The sequence below is a fragment of the Pleurodeles waltl genome, chromosome 3_1, assembly GCF_031143425.1.
Source record: "Pleurodeles waltl isolate 20211129_DDA chromosome 3_1, aPleWal1.hap1.20221129, whole genome shotgun sequence".
Classification (NCBI taxonomy): domain Eukaryota; kingdom Metazoa; phylum Chordata; class Amphibia; order Caudata; family Salamandridae; genus Pleurodeles; species Pleurodeles waltl.
Genome location: NC_090440.1, coordinates 1,349,061,567 through 1,349,081,054, shown reverse-complemented (window position 1 = coordinate 1,349,081,054; position 19,488 = coordinate 1,349,061,567). Strand labels below are relative to the sequence as shown.

At 42.9% G+C, this 19,488-nt stretch overlaps 2 protein-coding genes across 5 annotated transcripts in view; one reads left to right on the top strand and one right to left on the bottom strand.

Annotated features, from left to right (window-relative positions):
- The window catches only part of DRC12 (dynein regulatory complex subunit 12 homolog), a 69,917-nt gene extending 65,162 nt beyond the window's left edge, over nt 1-4,755 (top strand). The window contains exons 7-8 of one of the 2 annotated variants that reach the window (XM_069224839.1): nt 784-916; nt 4,673-4,755. In XM_069224839.1, the coding sequence (XP_069080940.1) occupies nt 784-912 (129 nt within the window). In that variant the 3' untranslated portion in view covers nt 913-916; nt 4,673-4,755. The other variant, XM_069224838.1, reaches the window with a different exon arrangement.
- NHERF4 (NHERF family PDZ scaffold protein 4) overlaps nt 4,749-19,488 on the bottom strand; it is a 35,732-nt gene continuing 20,992 nt past the window's right edge. For 2 of the 3 annotated variants that reach the window (XM_069224835.1, XM_069224836.1), the window contains 6 exons: nt 15,901-16,037; nt 15,430-15,634; nt 14,549-14,745; nt 13,651-13,872; nt 12,595-12,843; nt 4,749-6,736 (listed from right to left, as the gene is read on the bottom strand). In XM_069224835.1, the coding sequence (XP_069080936.1) occupies nt 6,722-6,736; nt 12,595-12,843; nt 13,651-13,872; nt 14,549-14,745; nt 15,430-15,634; nt 15,901-16,037 (1,025 nt within the window). In that variant the 3' untranslated portion in view covers nt 4,749-6,721. The remainder of the gene's footprint in view (nt 6,737-12,594; nt 12,844-13,650; nt 13,873-14,548; nt 14,746-15,429; nt 15,635-15,900; nt 16,038-19,488) is intronic. The other variant, XM_069224837.1, reaches the window with a different exon arrangement.

Genomic DNA, 19,488 nt, shown 5'->3' with positions numbered 1-19,488 from the left:
AAGTGGGGAGACAAGCAATCAGCAGGAAGGACCTTCTGAGATGTGGCAGAGAATCAGAGGGCCATGGCAGGAAAGGAAATCGTGATGAAGAGAGAATAACTTTGTAAAGAGACATGGAATTAAGAAGTGATTTTCAAAAAGTGGTGCGGAATGAGAGGAATGTAGAAAGGAAGTCAGGGGCCTGCCATTGGAAGAGGAGAGGTCACAAAAATACATTTAAGTACATTCTCATTTATCATCTGTTATCATACATTCCTCATCCCTGATGGATGAGTAATTAGGATGAGGGATGATTAAAGAAGGAGGAGTGAGCATTGATAATGGATGAAGGCTGATAGGAGGCATGAGGGATAAAGGACGAAAAATGATGGATGAAAGACGATAACTGATGACTGAGGTAAGAGGAGTGATGGATGAGGAACAAAGGATGATAAATGAAGTATAAGAAAGGATGAATGATGGTCGAAAGATGAGACATTATGGATGATGAATGAGACATTATGAATAAAGAGGTCCTAAAATAGGTACTGTACACAAAGCAGACTGGGACAGAAAATCGGCGATGAAGACAATAGAGCAAATGTGGAAATGTTGGAGAGGGGCTCAAGGTGCTGACGGAACCAGCCAGTGGCCACCAGTCAGCAGATTTATCCTGTAGCTGTGTTAGTATTAATCCCAGTGATGATTGATACAGCAGAGCTGTCGCTCAGTTCTTCCAGCTGTCATTGTTGTCTCTTTTCCTACAGTTCTAACCATTGTCTCTTCTTTTCTGCTTCATGACAGGACAGCTTGGACGGGCTTCTTTCCAAACTGGCAGTCGCTAAAATGCAGTGGACTGAGCAAGCCACCTCCATCCACATGGCCTGCAAGCAGACGCTGCAGGAGTGTGGACTCAACCCCTTGGACATCTGACAGTGTAAGGAATGACGGCCATTGACTCTGCAGCTTCTGCATGAAGCACACAGGACATCTCGATGTGGACTCTAGCAGCAGGTGCTCAGGAACATTTTGTTTCTTAGGCAGCAAGAGCATGGAAAAAGGAGACACACCTCATGCGCAAGTTTCCCAGAAGAGAAGTCTTGCCTGGGGTGTGGAGTCCTACACTAGAGAAACACTAATCCACCATCAGAAGGAGAACACTGGAAAGGCATCCATAAACTGAAGACGGGTGGGAACAAGATACTCAACGAGGCAGTCATGGTTCTTGAAAAATGAAAGTCATACATCAGAGGTGTATAGATTATAAAGGAGATTATAAAGAAGAAAGTCATCTTCATTATCTTTCTCTCTAATCCATGCACACTCAGGACCATAAATTTCAAACAAAATATCTCAGAGTGGATAACCCTGAGACATAACCGGCTAAGTAGACTATGATCATAAGAAATACCATTACGGGACCTCCAGACCTGCTCAAAGCTGCCAGCTTCCTGAAAACCATAAACTGCGTGCCTACCTATCACACCTCATCATCCGTACACAGCTGAGTGCTGCACCCCATAATAAGATAACCACACTTCAGTGGTCCTTATGCACAGCATTGAAACACTTCCCACATAGGATCAAAACAAAGACAACACACTCCCAACCACGCACTCTACATGGTGTTGCATGCACCCATGTAGGCAAGCAGCTAAGCACCCCACATAGGGATAGTAAGCACTATATAAATGTTGCAGTACGCTACAAGACAGTTGTAGACTTGATGCAGTCATATACACTAAGGGGTATGTCATACACCAGAGAGGCAATCACACACAAGGGACAAGATGTGTGGGGAAGTAGTACACCATAATGGCAATCAAACGCTGTAAGAAGGAAAACTAATACATCAGAGAGGTGGTCATACACTGATGGGCAGTACCGCACGGAGCAAAAGAGGTATAACAGTATCTAGGTTACACCAGTGGACACCGCATACACTGTAAGAGGGAAAGTCATACGACATACATGATGAGGAACCATGCTTATACACTTTCAAAGATTGTAAGGTTAGGACTGTTAGTCATTATAGTCAATCGTATACTGTAAGAGGATACAACACAAGGAATGTAATACACCAAATGGGGTAGGGGAACACATTTTGGAGGAGCAATCATAGAATGTTAATGGGACGTCATGACATAACTGTGACACTTGAACACCATGGAGACAATCGTACTTCGTGATGGGAAAAGTCATACGTCGGAAAGGAAATTGTCCTCCTCAAAGCTAAAAGTCTTATATCATAGAGGCAAAGGTACATCTTAAGGAAACAAGTCGCACCTCAGAGTGTCAGTAATACATCAGAGAAAATCATACATCATAGAAAAGCATACACCTAATTGAGGAAAGTTCTACACCAGAGGCAATCATACACCTTTGGGAAGAAATTCATACATCAGAAAGGCAATCATACAGCTTAATGGGGAAAGTCATACACCAGAGAGGCAACCGTACACCTTAGGGGAGAAATGTATACACCAGAGAGGCAATTATACTACATAGCAATAAAAGTCATATAATCAGAGAGGCAATCATACACCTTAGGGGAGAAATTCATACAATTAAACTCAGCTTCTGACAGATGCACAGGGCCACAATGCAGTCCATCGTTTTTCACTTTCTGTGCCTCTCTCAACAGAATCCAGCTATATGTAAATCAACTGTTATTGTGGCCCTACAGGAACAGTCCATCACAGACTGCCTAAGCCCCTCCAAACAATAAGCACGTACAGTCACATGGGGCACCCAGGGGAGCAGGGAAGACAATTGCATACACTGGCTTATGGCGAACAATGGACATGGATGATTTTATAAACCATGTATGCGTCTGTTGATTACATCTCGCTGGTTCCCTTGGCTTGACGCAACATTTACTTTTTCCCATTAGTGTCACCTTGTTTAAGCTTGAGTGACCATGTGTGTCCTTATCTGGTTATAAGACATAGCTTAGACGTGTCTTCCAGCATATTTACCGAGTTCTACACGGGGCTTGTCAGAGTGAGTGATAAGATTCTAAACAGTTTACATAAAAACCTCACATTAGTGTATGTACCTTGGAGAGGAGACTCGTTTTAAAACAGAGAAATTTTTATTTATGTGGGTAGGTCAGAAAGTGTGTTGCCTTTCCTTGTAGTCACTTATCAGCGCTTTATATTACATGCCACAGCGTACGTGTTCACCCAGGGGAATCATGCACCAGAGGACCAGTATTACAGAGAAGAGCAGTCATGCATAGAAGAGGCAGTCATTTACTAGAGAGCCTGCCCTATAGTGAGAGACGGTCATACTGGGCCGGCTACTTTACACGAGAATTGCAAGTCAGAACCAGAGAAGTTGTCAGGGACCAGTGATATAGCTTACGTTGCTCGGGGCCGTGGTACACTGAAAACAGGAGCCCACTGAAACCAGAGGGGCAGTAATGCACCAAAGTGTCACCGGTGCACCATAGACCTGAGAGACATTCTTACAGCACAGGGTCATTTTTATAGCTCTGCACTACGCTGCTCTACAACTGACGCACTGGGCCCTATGCCTCAGTTTGTAAAGCCCTGCGTCACATTTTACCAGCGCCAGGTATAATGTATGCATGGTAGGCATTCCCATGGGAAAAGCCAATGCAGAACTGACGCAGTGAAATTTACAACATTTCACTACCTACTCTGCAACTTCACAGTGTCAGAATTTTATCGCCTGCTCAGAGCGGGCATAAAATTGGCGCAGGGCTTTTTCCTATGTGACACCCCTTGCATTGCTGGAGTTGCATCAGTTTAACAAAGCTACTCTAGCAATGCAAACGTTTAAGTGCCAACATATGCGTCAGAAGTTCTGACACATCTGTGAAAACGTGCACCATGGAGCTCTGTATTATAAATACAGTGCAGTGCATCAATGGCTTCGTTAGGGGATGTGCCTGAAGCACAAGAAATCTGGCGCATCGATGGTGATGCGTCAGATTCTTTTAAATGAGGCCCTTAGTTTGACGATATGTCAGCAGTCAATATCATGGCGACAGTATTTTGGCAGGTCAATATTAAAACCCCAGTACTGAGACATACCTTTGTAAAAGATAGAACGTTGTTCTGTAACCAGCCTTTCTTTGTGCTTCACTTGAAATAATAAAAGAAAGTCTTTTTACTTGTAAAAACAGTTCTGCTGTCTTTCCTTGTGTTCAGGCTTAATTTCTTAAGAATAAAGGAACAGCGAGTGACATTTAACATACCCGCTTTGGTTATCACTACTTATCCCCTGGGCCTCAAACCTCTTAAATTATTGACGTATTTGGATTTGGAGTCGAGGCGCACAAACGCCCAAATCAAGAGTAAGTCACAGCAGACACAAGTACATTTTGTTGTAAATCAGGATTAAGTCATCCCTGCTCATACCGACAACTTTGTAAATCATTTTCTATCGGAGATTTTATGTCTCTACGCAATGTAAATATCCTTCCCATAAAATAGCAGAAAATCTGCTATGATTTCTTTGGTGGTGACTAGGTAAATTATTTGGTGTTATTATCGTCCTCAAAAACACTATTCATTTACCTGCTATAAAATGTATCAAAAATTGCATCATTTTGTAAATTGCCAATTGTCTTGTACTATGTATTTTCATTTTATTAAGCCTTTTATCACCTATTACGGTTGACATGGCAACATGTTTTTTAATGGTTTGTTAATATACTCCACAGGTGATGAATACTTGTCCTCTATCGTCTTCTGCTGTATCATAGAAAGCAACGTCCGAAAAAATGACACAGAAATGTATGTGGTTAACATCAATTTATTAATACATTTGGAATGTTTATGGTGATATTCTTTAGTATGTTAATAATGTTTTTTTCGAGTGTTGATCGAGTCGAACATGATATCTATTTTTTACTAAAACCAAGAGATTGTGTGTTAGAAGGTTGATTGTGTTGCAAGCCATCAATTACACGCTTAGCCTGGTCTGCAGGTTTGGATATTCAGTGTTCCTGGAAGAACCTTCTAAACAGTAATAAGTTCAGTTCATCGCACTGAATCCAGTGCATTAGTAAACCCCAGGAGAAATCTGCAGGTTTGTTGTGGAGCTCTTAAACACAAACTCGCCTATTCTTCACCAGCCAATCTTTGTAATTCCGCTGAATGGGGACGCAGAAATAGAAAAAATAGTGAGATGTTGGTATATGCATATACAGTCACAATGCGCCCCAGGAATAGGCAGGTTTTTTAATGTGTGTTATAAAAATCTATGGTAGGTGTGCAGCTGTGGTTGAAAATACGCAATGCAGAGGTAAAAGGTTCTGGGAGGTGAAGGGATCAGCTTTAACAACAAATTTCTGATCCAAACCTGTTCTTTCATACGCTGCCTCAGAAAAAGAGCCATAGGGACTCTCTCATGATCAGTTTGGGTTTCGTAAATTCACCAGAAAGAGTCACGGGACAATGATAAACATAAACATGGCAAGGGAGTCAAATGATCCACTCACCGCCAGATTACATTAAGGCCTCTTAAAAGAGATGGACACATTTCCCACCTACCTCAGAATCTAGTTAAGCTAGAACACTGCCAAAGAAAAAAAAGATGGATGTGCAGCTCTAGACCAAAGAAAGAAGCAAGAGTATCTCCCTTCCAGACCAAAGCAAGACATAAGCAAGATACTCAAGAAATAAGAAGATAGTGCAAGAATCTGTTTGGTGTAATAATTCCTCCACCCTCCTCAGAGGAAAGCGGGAAAGCAATAGGCCCACCATACCAACTCTACATAAAGCAACTCAGTAAAAGTACTCTTGCAGAGGTAAGTTAAATAACTTCAAGGTACCTTTTAAAATATGTGTGCATTTGGAGATAGCAGGGCTCACCACAGACGGGTGAAATAGTATGGTGTCTGAATGGTGTGCAGGTTGAATTTCAAGATACTTTAAGGTGAAGGATAGAAAAGCAAAGGGCGTCCCATTGCTAGAAATGTATATGAAAGTCTGTCCTGTGCTATGATTGGCTGGTGCAAACAGGATGATTGTCCTACAGTACAGATGAACATTGGTGGGGAGCAAGCAATGTCCATGAACCATGCAGGCTTTATATATTTCATAGCTACAAGAGATTCTCAGTCACTTACTCACAATAGAGGCACCATCAGTAAATTTACTGGCCAGATCATTTGCCCAGGGGCATCACCAAACCAGTGTCATCAGAATGCCCTATATATTTTTACCCCACTTGTTGTCACAATAACAACTACATTAGAAGGTCCGGGACCGTGCTCAGTAGGTGTCTGAAAAAGTCCTGTCTTCTCTGAGTTCCTCTAAACCAACTGTGGTGCCATCTTCAATCCAGTATATCACAAGACTACTTCATCTTGGAGATATTCCAGAACATGGCACTGTTAAAAGAACATTCTGACCCACCCTACAACAGGCAATCCTTGAGCCGCCATTACCTGTCAGCATCATAATTGTCAATTGGACTCCTCCAGGCCACTTTACTGGTTATCCAGGAACACCAGAGTGAATTTCTCCCCCTCTCAGAGAATCCTTAGATTGTGGGTTTTCTACTACAAACCCCTAGTTGACACCTTTTTCCAGGAAATGCTATAGTGAGCGAAGCCAGGAAATTAAAGTTTAAGTGAGTGCCATGCTCCGTTGGTGATAAATCATATTTTGTGGCTGATTTAGCTGGTCGATGGTGTCATGACCTCTGAAGTATCAATGCCGTCAGTTTATGGAGTTTGTGTTCCGGCTGGCCATGTTTTCTCCTGCTACTCCTCACGCCTCTGCAAGAAGGACACAAGACAGTTAGGCAGAATGCCTATTCAAATGATTTTTGACAGCTCTTATCCATAGGCCTAACATTACCTACATGTGACAACAAACTTTTGTTCATGGCTATCTATGGCGTAGGCTACAATATACCTGCAAATCGAGCCATTGGTCAGTACCTTGTCAATGCTGTGTGTGAAACATTTTGGACAGCACAAACCTTGTTTGCCCATGGATTGCAAGTGCAGTGATGAGCCCCTACCTTGCTTTAGTGCTACTGCATTTTGATGGCACCTTTCATTCCTAATACATGGGAGTGCTTAGTGTTTTAAAATAATTTTTCCCACCAGTAGAACTCACCTTTTCTGTAATTTCACACTAAGCTCTCATTTTGCCCCTTCTCTTTTTTTTTGTCCTCTGTGACTGCTTCTATATCTGTTTTACCTCACTGTTGCTTTATCCTGTACCTCCTTGTCCTTCATAATAGAGTTACAACTTCTTGGGTTCAAAACACAAATTTAAATCTGTAGAAGTTGGAACTTATTGTTTCTCTATTTTCCTTTTCAATTTTCTGCTGTGTCCATGCTGGTGCGTACAATGGAGATTTTAAAGAAAAAAGAGCCACGGCACATCCAAATGTTCATAGGAATGTTCCTTTATTCTTCCAAGTCCAATCGTAGAATAATTCACAGCAAATGTTGCGCCATCATGATCGTGAGTCAAGTCAATATATTAGTATATTAATATAATATCCATTGCGAAGACAGCCGACACGTGTTTCGTCATTGGCGACTTTTTCAAGGCTATTTATGTGTGATAAAGAAATTCATAGTACAATGTATATATTGTATCCATATTGTATTTTGTTCCAAAATCCAAAACCTCCTAAGTATGAGAGTGTTTCTTGTAAGTATATTTGTCTGTGCATTCTGGTAATACCTCCAAAACTACACCAAGACCATGATACGTCTAATGAAATGAAGTCAAAGGAGTTTCAGGTATAGCGGCGTGTATAGTAGCCTCTTATTTTCAGCAATTTTACAATAGGCTACTATACACGCCGCTATACCTGGAACTCCTATGACTTGACTCATGATCATGATGGCGCAACATTTGCTGTGAATTATTCTACGATTGGACTTGGAAGAATAAAGGAACATTCCTATGAACATTTGGATGTGCCGTGGCTCTTTTTTCTTTACATATTGACTGTGGACCATTTGGGTTCACAGTCCACACACCTTGTGGCTAGGTGTGGAACCACTCCGGCACTCCTGATACAAGAACTCTGAGAATTCTGGACTTTGAATAACTGTTTCACATAATTTATTTTCTAGCAAACAATTTGGAAGTGCGCACCACTGTTTATACACAGCCACAGAATTTCTTCATTAAACAATGGAGATTTTGTTAGAGAAGAATTAGGATTACAAAATATAACCACCGGGACCTGTTCCAGGGGCCCTACAGCCAGAAGCAGCTACAAATCTGCAACCCTTGGAAAAAAATCCACAGTGTGATCCTTCCTCTGATTCACAGGATTGGACATACCATGCTGGGCTGCGCCGTGAGAAGTAAAACATAAAACATACACATGCTTATTCTGAGAATTACCAAGTAGTTTATTAATTGCTGCGTGTGCATTAACTGTTCTGGGGTGTCCAGCATTGGCCCATGAAGACTGGAACCAGCCCAATATTTAGCATAGCCACATAACATAAATTTACATACAATTAATAATTTATATAGGTAGTGAATTGTCTGATAACATGGCTGGCTGGTGCTAAAAGGATTTTCTTAATAGGAACAGTACACTTTTCTGTACATGTCTCTCACACCACCGACATACCTCACGACTGCAGTGCACATTAAACATGTAAATTCCTCAGAGACTGACCATTTGGAGCTGGCATGTGCATTCTATCCAAAGACTCACTTTTCTCAGATGTAGCTTCGGCTGTCTGGAGCCATTTCAAAATCAGTAAATGTGTTTAATTGCTGCAGAGTCTGAACACTGGCATGACTGGCTCAAAACAACAGTTGCCCAGGGAATTTAGAAGTACAACAGGGGGCAAAGACCTCATGGAAGAGAGCAAGGGCACAGCAGACAGAACAAATTATTACAGCAATCCTATGAGTAGTCCGAAGGACGTATAAGGAGCTACCAAAAACATAAGAGGGACAACCTCTAACAGTTGATTAATTTAAATTCATACCTAAACTTTGTGTGCAGAGACCTTGATTCCTGGAGCTGAAGTTAATATAAAGCCAAGTCTGGCCTCCTGAAGCAGGTCTTGAATCAGAGGCAGTAAATGCAGAAGGTAACAGGCCACATAAGCAGAGCCTTGGCAGGAACAGGAGCTCCCAACAAGGACAGCACACAGAAGCCTTCAGAGTGTTCAGATGCAATGTGAGAATTAAAGCAGATGCTCCTTTTTACCAACACTTGACGGGGTTGGGGATTCCAGTGCTTGTCGATCTTGGTGGTCAAAACCTTCCAAGTAGTGCAGTGCTAGCCACGCACACCATTCCTAGTTGGAGTTTGAAGAAAGGGCTGCCATCTATGCCTCAGCTGGGTGAGCTGAAAACCCAGGCATAGATTTCACATTTTCAGCAATTTTACAATAGGCTGAACACCTACTCTATTCAGGGTTTTCCCGCTTGCTTTGAACTCTCAGTTTTGCAGTGTGGTATCAGCTCTTCACTGGGAGACCGTATGAAGTGAGCTAGTATTGTGTGACACACGGATCCACTGTGTGAGTTGGTAGGTAGGCATCTGCTGGGCCCCAACCATGTTGGTTGAGTTATTTGCCACTTTTCCAGCCGTCCGTTGTCTATGGTTTTGCCAACTGTGCCAAGTACCAACATTCCTGCACTTAACTGGGGCAAGCAGTCACAGGCTTTTCAGGGAGGAAGTATGGGGTACTAGAACTCAGCACTCAACAATCAACCAACAGATACAATAATTTCCATGTCCAGCCCAGTGCTTGTCTTTTCAGGAAAAGAAACTAAAATTAATCAAACAATAGCACTAAATACTGCACAGTCCAATTTGTTATACAACATAGGGTCTGATTTAGAACTCGGTGGACGGGTTACTCCGTCACAACGGTGACAGATATCCCGTCCAGTCATATCTATATCCCATAGAAGATAATGTAATTTTGGTTTCGGCTGATGGGATATCCATCATGGTTGTAATGGAGTAACCTATCATCTGAGTTTCAAATTAGAGCCATAGCGTCTCTGGGTGCAATCCTCTTTCATGGCACTACATCCTTGGTTCTCCAGTACTACTCACTCACTGGTAGCCCATCTCTCTTTAATCTCCACTTCCTGTAAATCAAATAAAGCATGAATCAAGCTCAGGCTCAAGATCGTTATGAGTCTTACTCCCTCATGTGGTATCAGGTTATTGTCTGTTTCTCTCTCATCTCGGGACGTCCAGGTGGACCCTCCATGCATCTGGTTCAGTGGCCATGGTGACCATCGATTGCTCAGGTCTGCCAAGTATAGGCTATGTCACACTGCGCTCGTCCAGCTCAGTTCTTCAGTGCTGCAGGTCCAGTCAGGTTCAGTCCCAGTCATGGTGGTTTGCTTTGATCACTGTGGATCAGCCCGGCCTAGACCAATGGCATTTGCAACCCCAATCTGAACAGTAGTGCTCACAGTGTATGCAGCCCCTGACTGGGCCAAAGGTAGATTTAGCCCTGATCAGACCTATGATGATAATGTCAGTCACCGTCTCGACCGGGTCAAAGGTAGATGGAGACCCAATTTGGCCTAAGATGATCATGGCAGATGCAGCCCCTGACTGGGCCAAAGGCAGTCACACCCCTGCTCATGAATATGATGTTCATGGCATTTACAACCCCAGATCTGCCCAAACTTAGACACAGCCCCATTGGCCCTAAGATGTTCACAGTTGTTGCATCCTCCTACTGGGTCATAGATAAATGCAACACTCATTGAGCCTACAGTGATCACAAAAGTTGCAGCCCTCAGCAGGGGTAAAGGGACAGCAGCTTGTAATGGTTGCTGCAAGGAACTAGTGGCAAGAAACCTAGAAGACCCTCTATCACACGGGTCACTTCCCGCTCGCTCTCGGTCAGTGAGCTCTCTCTTCCTGTCCCTCAGTTCCCAGGGACATACAGGGCCTCTCTCCTCTTAGACAAGCAGAATTCTTCCCTCACTCAGCACACAGGCATGCTTCTAGGTGATTCAGGCAGATACACAGCGCATCAAGCAAAAACTACAGACTACATGAGATGTCCCCTCTCACGTCTGGGCGACTGATTGTCAAGCAGACACCAGCCCTTGTTGCACAGCAGTCCTTCAAGCTCTCTGATGAGCGCTCCTTTCCATGACCATAAAGGATGTGAAACTGGAACAAAGTGGGGTGCTTTGGGTCTCACTTTTATACATGACTTCTTGACGAGGGATGTGGATCCCTGGTTTCAAACTGCAGAACTGGTTTGGGTGGCTCTTCTTTCAAGTGCCCTTTTCAGGCTGCTCTCCAAGCACTGTCTTTCTCACAGCAGGTAGCAATGGGACCATCTCCAATCTTTAGAACCCACAACATGAGCACAATGAGGTGTGAGGTTTCCGCACCTGGCTGTCATCAGCCCCACAGAAGGAGTAATCAAAGACAGCCAAAATGGCAGTCCTGACCGAGAAACTTCCTCACCTTACACAATAAAAACTGCAGTCCCACCGCTAATCGTTACCACCCACCAAATGCAGGTAGATTACTCAGTAACTCCTTGCTAACAAAAGACCTCATGGAATTTCTAAAGGTAGCCCTGGCTCCATCCACCTGTCTTCAGTGTCTGGATCTCCTCTCGCCAGGCACAGGGATGCAGGGAGTACACTTTCACTTTCAGGGAGAGCAACCTCACCCTTCATCTTGTGCTATGCCAGGCCAGGTGCATCCAGCTTGGTTCCCACTGACCTTATAATTTGGGCTTTCTCACAGAGGCAGTTTAGCACTACAGAAGTCCTGCAAGCACCACAGTTGACATAACACATGGGATGCCAGTGCAAGATTCTGAGTATACACATGATAGCAGAAGTTTACACAAGTGAGGCTAGTAAGCCAAACTCCAAGTGACACAGATAAAGAGGTCTGGTCACTTGATCCTTCTAAATCATAGTGTGGTACCACCACCACTATATCCACTATACACAGGACAGGCACATTAGTGATTTGCCGCTAATAACAGCACACATGCTGTCCTCTCCAAGGTTACAGGATAGATCCAGGACCTCATATAGAGAGGGACAGGCCTAGCCCTCTGCACACACAGTTAAATTAGCATATTGTAAGTGTTAAAAGATAAGTCGGGATACCAAATTTATATGCAGTTGGGCACTCATGCAGTTGGACACTCAGGGCAGGGAAACATGCTGCTATACAATGAAGGAACATTCCCGTTGGAATGCACCAGTACCGCTCTTGGCTACAGACCAGACACCCCTATACACAAGTGTTTAATAGCTCCCTTGGGTTGCACATCACTGCTTACAATAAGAGGGAGCATACACCATGCAACATTTCTTTAATCAGGTCAGTGAAATAAATGTTATATGAAGTACGATCTACTCCTTTCATGTACCTCTGTAAGTATTGACTCACACACCAGCAGGGCTAAATTGGCAGTGACACCGCCAGTACACATAAAAAAAACGTGCACCCCACTTAACGCTTCCCTGATTTGATATATTAGCCTATGCACTTTCCCAGTCAATTACACATTCCTGCTGTAACTGTGGTGAGCATTTTAAGTGCTACATTAGTGGCAGTTCTACACTATGAAAATGTTGGAAAAAACAGCATACCATAATCTGAGAATAAGTCAGTACCCTCACTCACTTCTGTATGGTCTGTAGTCTTCTGCCCAACATCCCTTGCCATAGCTGGGCAAATAGTCAGACCCTGGTGACGGCAGTACCGATACCCCTCCCAGTCGATCACTAATAGTGTCAGCTGCCCTGTATCATTCTCCTTTAACCAATGGATCACCTCCTGATAGCACAGCTTCTCTACATTGGTACCATTTATTTCGATCAGCAGGTCCCCATCCTGCAGCCCTGCCCGGTGAGCCGGGCCTTCAGGGACCACCTGGAAAGAAACAATGTACAGCAACAATGGTTAGAGGCTTAGGCATGGCATTTCAGTGGTGGTTGTCTGTGTTCCAAATGTTTATTATGCATTTTGTGTATGTGCCTCTCTCTCTAAAGAACTTATAGATGGTCTGACTGCTGAGGTACATACTTAAGTGTGCATAACGAATTTACTTGAAAGCTAGTTTGTCCCACACAATGATGGGCCAACTTCCTCAAACTTAGGCCCCCTGGTGGGGGCTGATCAAGGGGTGGACTTATGGAGTATACACAGTCATAGGGCACTACATCTGGCATTGTAGGCATGTCTGTGGTCTGTGGGGCTTCTCCAGGGTACAGCCCTTTGACACTGTGTCTGGGGATTTATAGTTTCTTGTGGAAAACAGCGTTTGGTCTGAGTTATTCGAAATATTCTCAGGTCTTAGTTTTCTTTTCAGAGCGACACAGTCAAGACCTTGTAGTCTAGGGTCGTTTGTAACCTATGATGACACAGTGGGCTACAAATGGTTATAGCAAGGGAGACAAGCACTAGATTTGTGGTATCTATATTGTTTGTATGTAATCAAGAGGCAATAGGCCAGAGATTACTGAATAAGCCAATGTATCTGTGAATAGTGATAGTCAAGAAATGTTATGGCAGAGATTGTTGGCCGAGACTCATGGGATTGTCAGCCCTGGTAGATCGGGCTGCTAGACTGAGATTGTTAGGCTTGGCACTTTGTTATTAATGCTTACAGGCAGGGGCCCCAGGTTGTGAAGTGAGGTAGTGTGGCTGGTTCCTAAATGAAATCCCAGAGTAGCTCACCTGTGCAACAAAGATCTCATCCTCATCCGTAATGTTCCCAAGCTGGAATCCATACCCAGATGGCTCTTTGCAGAGATGGCAGAGCCTAGGCCTTGGTTGGATCATCTCACCAAGTTTCTGGTCACTGGTCACCACTGCTGTCTGCGGAAGGTCAATGGTGGGATGAAGGTCAGCTGGCTCCAGACTTTCCTCCTCATAGAAGAGTAAGGGAGACAGTCCAAGCTGTGTGGAGAAGAACAAGAGTTTTTGATTTAGTATCTAAGACTCACCATGCAGTACAATTCTATGCCACACCAGTAAAAAGGGTTTTCCCACATTGACTGTGGACAGAAGAAATGTACAGCAGCAAGGATCGTCCACATATTCTTATGAGAATCAACCTTTTCTCATACCCAATCACAAGGAGAAGGACAAAAACGTAGAAGCAGACACCACTAGCTCAACAATAAAATGTAACAGGTCATAAATTACCTTCAAACATCCAGCTAGAAGGAAACTCATATAACGGTCATGATCTCCTTCATACTCCAGTGACACTGGCAATTCCTTACAACAGTCACCCATTTCCAGGTGCCAGAGAATACAGCTGGGATCGTCATTCCTAAGTTCAACCTTGAGCCTTGCCATGCCACACAATTTTTTCAAACATTTAACTATCATGTGAACTGTACTGCAAGAATGAACATCCAATTGCTCAACAATGAGAATCACCATGACATTCAACTGTCCCGCCACAAAACCAGCTAACACTACATGGCAAGGTAGACCATTCGCTGAAAACATCTTTTAACCATGAGAGCAGTCCTGGCACTTAGCTGTTTCCTGCCATTAACAGTCATGCGAAGGACAATGGAGCAGGAATCTACTCCCTTCACCCTTGCTCAAGAACAAAACTCACCATATTGTAAAACTGGTCTCCCACATGGTCGATAACCAGCATTGTGACCTGGTTACCACTAACACAGATGAGTCCCACTGCATCTTCATGTGTCAGTCCTTCTACCGCCTTCCCATTGACGGCCAAGAGGCGGTCTCCATCTTGCATACCAGCCTTCTCTGCTGGGAGGCCCACATCCACTTCCCTCAGGAACTGGCCTATGGAATGGACACAGAAAGGTGTGATGGAGGGAACAGGTGTTTCACTAATCATCCAACCCTTCTTCTTCAGCCTAGTTGCTCTTGGACAGACTTCCGCTCATCCACACATTAGCTGAAGTGAACTTAGACAATGTTTTGTCCCACTCCATCAATTCCCACAGAGAAGCTTTGATGTGAGTATTTTCTATGCAGATGTGGTGTTCCATAGAGGTCCCTTTAACATGCATGTAACGTTCACTGGAGTATGTGCAGGTAACATATTGTCACTGAGACCTTCTTGTTGAGAATATAGTGGTTATAAGACATCCAGGCCTACAGAGGAGCACTGGTATGTCACTGACTCCTTAACTATCCTACTGACATTTACGAGACCTCTGCCATATCAGGAAATATCCCAATAGGGTGGTTGAAGTATTGTAGTATATTTATTTATCCCCACCACAATAAATCTCTCTCCACTGGCTACAAACCATGGAAAGAGACTTCTTGGTCCATGCATCACACACACTTTGAACCCATTGCCCAACCATTTCTCACGCATGTATTGCACTCACACATTTGTCATTCCTACCTTCTGTTGACTGTCCTATCATCAACCACACATCCTATTGCCTACCCAGTCATTCAATAGGTCCTCCATCTCATTGCAAGTTCTTTTGTGTCCCTTTCATTCCCCTGTACCATCTGTCTTGTTGAAATGCTTCTCCTGCCGAAGGAGGAATCCATAGCCTTTTGGTCCCTTCACCATATGCAGCTTCCGGGCCTTGTAAGGTATGGTGGCAGGATCCGCCATGGCTGCTGTAACTTTTAACCCTCTGCGGCGATAGTACTCCTCTGAGTTAGGCTCCATTACCAGAAGTGCCACGGCTGGACCAGCCTGCTTGAGCTGGAAGAGGGGCCAGGAAACAAAATGTATTTAGGTGTGTGGGACCATTTCAGTATTTGTAGGGCTGCCCACCCTTTCTAGAGGTACCAGCTAGTAAGCTATTACTCTGATTCCCCACTCAACAAATGCATCTCTTCTGATGTTCCATTCTATCACCCACAGGAACTGGTATCTGTTTATTGCATCTACACCAAACTACAAGAGTTACTAATGGGATGTTCTCCAACAGCCTGCTTGTACGCCCGTCTCTCTTCCTCAGGTAGTACCTTTTTGTTGAGTTGGGCCTTGGTGAGATGGTTTACGGTGGTTCCATTAAGCTCAAGAAGCCTGGATCCAGTGAAGACACCAGCTGCCTCCGCAGGACCGCCACTGGTCACAGTCAGATGGAATGGTCCCTTCTCACCTACAGGTAAAACAGAAAAAAACTGATGATACCGGTCAAGAAGAAATTAACTTAAAAAAAGAAAGATGACAGTTAATGAAAACAACCAGCCCAGGGCACCCCTGTCTCGTTATAAAAGAGAAAACAAGAGGGAAGAGGAGAAGGATCCAGACTGCAATAATTGATAGGAAACACTGCTGAGGTGCTACAGCACTGACAGGGCACAGACAGGGTACTTTACCAACAACAGAGCAGCACTGGGGTAGTGTAGTAGTTATATATGTCCATGTGTAGGTGTTATATATAATTGTACATGCATGTACATTTACCATTGAAGCTTGTTATACTTTATCACAGAAGCCTGTTATTGAATGTTCGATTGTTTTCATTAGTTGATGTGGTGTTCGTTCAAACGAGGTTTCATTCACATCTAATGGGAGATGTACCTGCTCCTGTGCGTGTGTGTGGGTGCTTCAAGAAATATGTGAATCTGCAGCTAATTGCAATGTGGATTTCTACTACTACATTTTGTGACAATTAATTTGGGTATTTGGATCGTCCATCGAAACGCTCATTGTGCAGTGCTTCGACGGAAAGGGGAAAAAAAGAAACGAAGCTGCTTACTGTTTGTGGATCACCCCATGGATGATCTGTGTAAGCTTGTTGGATTTTGCTGGAGTCTTCTGGAAGGACTTTTGAGGACACTACACGTCTTATCTGTTGTTTCATGGATCAATGTAATGCAGATGCACACACTTGAATCCTTGTACTATACGTCAGCAGAACGCATATCCCCGGCAGGCACCTTAATTACTTTGGTCTTCTCCCGTAACAAGGAACAATGGGTATAAAATCAGCCTTGTTCTGGGTAAGTGCTGTTTACAAATGAAAACATGTTTCCCTCTAGGTCGACCATCTTGGATGTTTGAGCAACATGGTATTCAATAGCATTGGTTTTATGGAATTATGTGCTGTTGTTACAAGCTCATTAATTGTTTTCAAATAACAAATCTTCAGTGGTGATAAACACACCTTACAGCCTATCAACAGCAATAGGAACACCTTCTGGTTACACAGATAAATATGAGAAAAAAAGAAAATGTGACTTTGGATTGGAATATAGTTTAACTAGCTGTTTGTTCTTCTGTTTGCACCACATGTGTTCCATTTTGGAATCCACCACCACCACAATTTAATAGTTCTAATGAAGCCAGTATGAAATGAGGAAATGGTTTACACAGTTTAGAAATTATATGTTGTTTGACTCTAATTTGATTCTAATCAGAAGAAGGATTCCTTATTAAACGTAATTGGCATGGAGACGGATGAAATATTTGAACACTTACAACCAATGTTACCACCTCAGGATGTGGATGCAAGAAATTAAGGCCCTGATTTACGCTTTTTGGTGCAAAACTGCACTAACGCAGTTTTGCACCAAAATGTTTAGCACCGGCTTGCACCATTTCTGTGCACCAGCCGGGCACCATATTTTTGAAATGGTTCAAGCCGGTGCAATGGGTAGGCTAGTGTAAAATAAATGACGTTAGTCGGGTGGGGCTGGCGGTATGGAAGAAGAGGGCTTTGCATCGAAAAATGACGTTAGGCAGGTTAGAGTAAAAAAAATGATTTTAACCTGCCTAGAGTCATTTTCTGATGCAAAACCATTCATACCACATGACTCCTGTCTTTGAAAAGATGGGAGTCATGCCCACTACCCCAATGGCCAGCACAGAGGACCAGGGATCCCTAGGCATAGCCATTGCCCCCGTGCCATGTATGGGGGGCCATTTCAGGGACCCCTATGGCACTTTAAAAAACTAAATAAAATACTTACTTGTGCTTACCTGGGATGGGGTCCCCCATCCACCGCTGTCCCTCTGGTGTGGGTGGGGGTGTCCCTGGGGCCTGGGGAGGGCACCTGTGGGCTTATTCCATGGTGTTCCACCATGGAAATAGGCCCACAGGTCCCCTAACACCTTCCCTAACCCAGGCGTTAAAAAATGGGGCAAAGCAAGCTTTGCCCCATTTTTGACCCCTTCTCCCTCCTGTGCATCATTTTTGCATGGGAGTATAAATATGGCGTTAAGGCTATTGAGTCATTTTTTGCATGGGAACGCCTACCTTGCATCTCATTAAGGCAAGGTAGGTTTCCACATCCAGAAAAATGACTTTAACTCCATAAATCTGTCGCTAGAGGGGTCTAGCGCCAAAGTATAAATATGGAGTTAGTTTCGCACGGAATTAGAGTAAAAAAATGACACTAATTCAGTGTTAACAGAGTATAAATATGCCCCTCTGATTGTTTTACTGAGGCAATAGACAAGACTTTTCAGAGGAATCACATATTGTTTTGGAAAGGGTTAATTTTTTTCAGCAGACATCAACATCCTAATGAGACTGTTGATTCATATGTATCAGCTTTGAGAGTTCTTGCTGCTGATTGTGAATTTAGAGTGACAGTTGAAACTTACATCAGAGATCAGTTAATTATACTTTGCTGAAATAAAAAAAAAATACAGAGACAACTACAAAGATAATGTAATCTGACATTTTTGGAGGCTAACGATATAGCCAAGAGTGAAGAAGGTTCTAATAATTATTTCAAAACATCTATGTAGATATTTTGTCAACTTAATTTGCCGCTGGCCGCCAATGCCAATGCAAAAGGAAAGTGTAATAAGTTTAAACACTCAGTTAATTTTCACTTATTTAGTGATTCTGGAAAATTTACTTGTAATACTTAAGGCTCAAAGACACACATTCTTTGCAGTTGAAGTTGTGCATGGCAAAAGCAAAAGAGTGTATCACAAGTGGGAAAATTGGGCACTTTTGTGGTGTGTTTATGACTTATACCAATAGAAGAATTTTGCTAGTTAGCAAACATACTGAAATTGAGAGTAATTCTAGTGAACATCTTGTGCTTTGTTTGGTGGAGAATGTTCAGAATATGATTGATGGTGTGAGAAATGCTGTGTGTCCAGGAAATGGTGTGTTGGAGGAAGTTCAAGATGGGTTCTTCTGATACCCTTATTGATAATGAACCATATGTACCTTTCATGTGTAAAATTTCAAATGATAACAAACAAATAAAAGTCATGGCAGACTCTGGTTCTCTGTATACAATTTTATATAATGATTCTTTTTACAAGAATAGAGGTAAGGAAAAACTTGAACCTAAGAATGAGAGTGCATTTGGTTAAAGGTGGTAAGGTAATTAATACACTTGGGTATTTTGTAGCAGAAACTACATTTCAGAATAGGTCTATTTTTGGAAAGGTTTAAATTGCACTCGATGTTTTACAATTTTTGGACTGTCAACATCAAGGGAGGTTTGGTATTATATTCAATCCTAATGCCAATAATCCAGTTTATATTTCTGAAAATGTACTAATGGTTCAAGAGTTTAGCCATGGATTTGACTGTCTACAAAGTTTATTGAAAAAATATAAGAATTTATTTTGTGAGGATT